Consider the following 4,356-nt stretch of genomic DNA (forward strand, 5'->3'; position numbering starts at 1 on the left):
TTCTTAAGTTGCAAGGATTAAATTGAGTTATTTTTCAGTACCTATATTGGTATTTGCAAATAGTTGAACAACATCGTAGTAGGGTAAAAAAATTGGTGCGCAAAATTGGCACGAATTATATGACGGTGCTTTTTAATAAAGCGTCTTCAGATACCGACGCTTTACAAATAAACGTCGTCTTAGGTTTTCAATATAATGACACAAATAATAACCGTCGTAAAGTAAAAACGATAACGTGGTGTTTCAATCCTACTAAGCAGTTTTCTTAGAAGTGTCAAAGTAAGTGTTGGCAAGTTTACTTTTTTTCAACAAACACATTTTTATTTTGTGATTATAAAATCCTAATAACAGAGAGAGAGAGATCATCAAGATTACTTCATGATAATGAAGAGTGCAAGATTAAGAAGCATTAGGCATTACTATGTCAAGTGAGCAAGTAGACGGATAATGTTCATGCATTGTATGTTAAATATGTTTGAGTGCTGGGGACCAGTGATAAAAGCAAAGGACGAGGAGGTAGGATATGGGGAGTCCGCAAATTCAACAAGATAGTGTATGTGTGAACATTAATGTTATATGGTACGAGGCGGCTCGATTTTTTGGTGGATAATATTATGAGTGAGGGGTCCACATTTGATTTCTTTGCATTCTCACCACACTTTCAATCTTTTCTCGACATCCATTATTGTCCTTTGCTTTGTCTTTTGCAAATAAAAAACTGAATGACACAGTTGCACATGACGTAAACGTTTATGGATGGTAGTACATATATATGTATACATTAATACATATATCTGAAACAGTATTTGAGTTAGAACAAATTCATTGGGCTTATAAAATTTTAGAAGAACATTTTAGTGAAAATTCACAAAAATTATGGGATCGTAGTCCATGATTCTGTCATCTCCTAATATAATTATTAGGGTTAAACCAATGGATTATCCTAGACAAAGAATACATGAATTTGATAATCAAATCAAAAAATTATTTAACCTATCTATGTAAGTGTTAATTCTATCTGTGTATGCACTCTTAGTGTTGATGATAAAAAGCCTAAAGAGATAGAGAGAGAGATCATCAAGATTAGTTGATGATAAAGATCAGTGAAAGATTAAGGAGATTTGGCCAATTCTTGTCAAGTGAATGAGTAAATGGATAAGGATCATATGTGTTGTATGTTAAATATGTTTGAGTGAAGAGGGACCAGGAACAAAAGCGAAGGACGAGGCAGTGTATGTGTGAACATTTTAAGTTTGAGAGAAGATGGACCAAGAACAAAAGCCAAGGACGACGTTCACATTGATTTCTTTGGATTTTTCACTACACTTGCAAACAAAAAGCCGAAGTGTCAGAGTTGCAAATGCCAAAAACGTTTATTGATGGTGTACATATATATATAAAAAGAGGATAAATTTTTTTAAAATCCGTCATGTATTTTGAGAGAAACCATTTTGAAGTTTCATTTAATAAAAGAGAAAAAGTCAAAACTATTGATGTCATACTAGGAGAAAATCTAAAAGAACTAAAATGAAAAGACGCGGATTCACTAAAACTTAATAATTTTATTAAATAAAAAGGGACACATAGGTAATTTAATGAGTTGTGTCATTATTAATATTCTTTTTAGGTTGTCCTTAATTTAATACTACCCCAAATGGGAGTTAAATGCCAATATTCCTTACAAAGATGGATGGTGACTATTCACATAGGGCATTATCTATAATAAAAATGAATAGTACTATTCACATGCATGGCGCATTATCTAGATAATAAAAATGAATAGTACTATTCACATGCATGGCGTATTATCTGCATCCATGCGTAAGAACACTTGTTCAATTATTTTTACTTTTCACTACTCGAAAATCAATAACACTGGTTAAAAGTAACTCGCTCGACTTAGGCAACTACTATAAAAGGGGAATGTTTGTCAATCAGGAAGAACAAGGAGAACCTCCAGAGTAGCAGACATTGTTCAAGGTTTTCCTACAATGTCATCCTCCAATCAATCTCTTCTCTTTTCAGTCACTCTCTTTGCTCTCATCTCTTCCACCATTTCCCGATCAATAATCCAAATGCCTATTCCCAGCCATCGAAATATCCACGCTGATGATGAAGATCTCTTGTGCGACAGTTGGCGATTATCCGTCGAGACCAACAATATGGGATCCTGGTCGACAGTCCCCCCTGATTGCGTTACCAATGTTAAAGACTACATGACCGGTGAGCGCTACAACATGGACACCTTGTGGGTCACATGGATCTCGTTGTCCTTTGCCGGTGATTTAAAGCTCGCTGGCGACGGCAAGGACGCTTGGATCTTGGGTGTTGATGACGCTCTGCTCTCCAATCTTCCTTACTACCAGGACCATGGATACGGGTAAGTCGCGCTGTTGAAAAATTATTTGTCGCGCTGTTGAAAAATTATATGTGAAAAAATGACGTACGTAATAGAGTTGCAATTATTTAATCAAATAAATTTGTTTTTGTATGGCCAATGGCCGTGTGCCACATGCCATGTATGACGGCAGTATTGGCCAACAATATAGTGGTTGACTGATGGTAAAGGAGAAAATAATAAAAATCACAATAGTTTGATATTTCAATTATCCTAATTATTGAGTTGATCGTTCGTGTACTCTACATATCTCATATGACGCACAACATATAAAATCATGCGCATAAAATTCAGCAACTGTGATAATTGAAACACCTCTATACCAATAGTTGATGGTCATGAAAGGAGAAACCGTTAATATGGGTGTAAGTTTTGACCTAGCTAGTAATTGCTTTTGGTTCTTAATGAACCATATATAGCTTAATTACAAGGTGTGTTTGTATTGTGAAGTTCTGTCCTGATTGTTGCTTGATTTGTAGTGGTTGACGTAAATTATAAACCAAATTTAATAACCAATATGATTTTTGGATGCAGATCAGAAAGTTTCAATGAAACTTCATATAATGAATGGGTGGATTTGGCTAATGCTCCTGCTGTACCTTCTAGTCCTTTTTTGTACTGGATGCTCCAGAGGTATGGGTTCACTATATTTTTACTGTCAGGGCGCGATGAATTTCAAAGGAAAGTTACCATTGAAAACCTTTCTTCTCAAGGTTTTTCGGGCTGGGAAGATCTTATCTTGAGGTATTGGATATAATACAAAATATGATTCAACTCAATAAGAATGGTTTAAATTTCATGCAAGTTTAGTTGTTTATGCAAAAGTTAAACTGACAACTCTGGTCTTTTGGTAATGATACAGGCAGGATTCAGACCAGGGCGTTCCGGCTGTTGTCTACAAGTCTCAGAAGAGATTGGAGTTGGTTAATAAAGGTTACAGGATTCATGGGGTGTCTGGAAGTCAATGGAGTGATTTGCTGGGCTCTGCAGTCGGAGAACGATCCTTTAAAATCCCAAATCCATTATATAACGTTTCTTAGCTTGAAGATGAACGATGATCATGTATTCATTGTAAGGACTATGATTGTGATATCGTTGTATTAAGGGTTTAAAGCCACTAGGCGTAATCATAATAACACCCTTTGGAATAATTGTATTATGATGGGAAGTCATTTCTCTAATAAGATATGTTCTCTTCTCACTATTATTTTTGATCATCTACTACAACTATTGCGTTATAGGGGTCGCAAGAGATGACATTTGAAGTTTAAGAAAAAAAGAACAATATGAAAGAATTAAAGAATTTTATTGATTGTTGCCACTTCTCGTTAAACATAAGCATCCGTTGTTAAATAGAAGCTTAACAAACAAATAATGGAACTAATTACTAACTGCACATGACCACCATTCTCATACAGCCATTAGAGTGATAATCCTTATTTTGGTTCAAGGATAAGTGGTAAGCTGCCTTTGAATGATGAGGTTTGTTGAGACTTGTTGATTAACATGTAGTCTGTTATTGACCATACCAGAATGAGACTGAATTTGTTCTTCCGTTGATTGATTGTTGAGTTATCTCTTGTCTTGAGGAAGTCACACTTGGATCAAACTCTTTATCCAACATATTCAAACTAACCATGTGAGGTGGACTGCCTTATCTCTCCAATTCAACCCCTTATCTCTCCTTTGATCCTCACATGACTGCTAACATGAAATGAGGAGCCCCTCTGTAATGTCGTAATTAGGTAAGATCGGAGTAGGGATGAGAACGGTCGGTTTTGACTATTTTTTTCGATTTTTGATATAAAATTAACCAACTGATCGGTCGATTATAGTCGATTTTTTCGATCAGCTCTTTAAAAAAATATATAATCTTTTGAAAAAATCAACCGATCGATTGGTTTGGTTATCAGTCGGTTCGGTTATTCGATTTAGTTTTTAACATCCAAACTTCGGAG

General features: G+C 35.3%; 1 protein-coding gene across 1 annotated transcript; it reads left to right on the forward strand.

The window, feature by feature from the left end:
* Positions 1 to 1,931: 1,931 nt before the first annotated feature.
* LOC119993719 (acid phosphatase 1-like) lies at positions 1,932 to 3,605 on the forward strand. Its single transcript, XM_038840937.1, has 3 exons — positions 1,932 to 2,380; positions 2,933 to 3,142; positions 3,261 to 3,605. Exons 1-3 carry the CDS (start codon positions 1,992 to 1,994, stop codon positions 3,436 to 3,438), a joined length of 777 nt encoding a protein of 258 aa, XP_038696865.1. The 5' UTR covers positions 1,932 to 1,991; the 3' UTR covers positions 3,439 to 3,605.
* Positions 3,606 to 4,356: the final 751 nt, after the last annotated feature.

The sequence above is a fragment of the Tripterygium wilfordii genome, chromosome 23 (genome assembly GCF_013401445.1).
Source record: "Tripterygium wilfordii isolate XIE 37 chromosome 23, ASM1340144v1, whole genome shotgun sequence".
Taxonomy (NCBI): domain Eukaryota; kingdom Viridiplantae; phylum Streptophyta; class Magnoliopsida; order Celastrales; family Celastraceae; genus Tripterygium; species Tripterygium wilfordii.

Coding starts and splice junctions, on each gene's coding strand:
- LOC119993719 (XM_038840937.1), top strand. CDS start 1,992: ATGTCATCCTCCAATCAATCTCTTCTCTTTTCAGTCACTCTCTTTGCT. Junction 2,381..2,932: donor TACCAGGACCATGGATACGG/GTAAGTCGCGCT, acceptor TTTTGGATGCAG/ATCAGAAAGTTTCAATGAAA. Junction 3,143..3,260: donor TGGGAAGATCTTATCTTGAG/GTATTGGATATA, acceptor GTAATGATACAG/GCAGGATTCAGACCAGGGCG.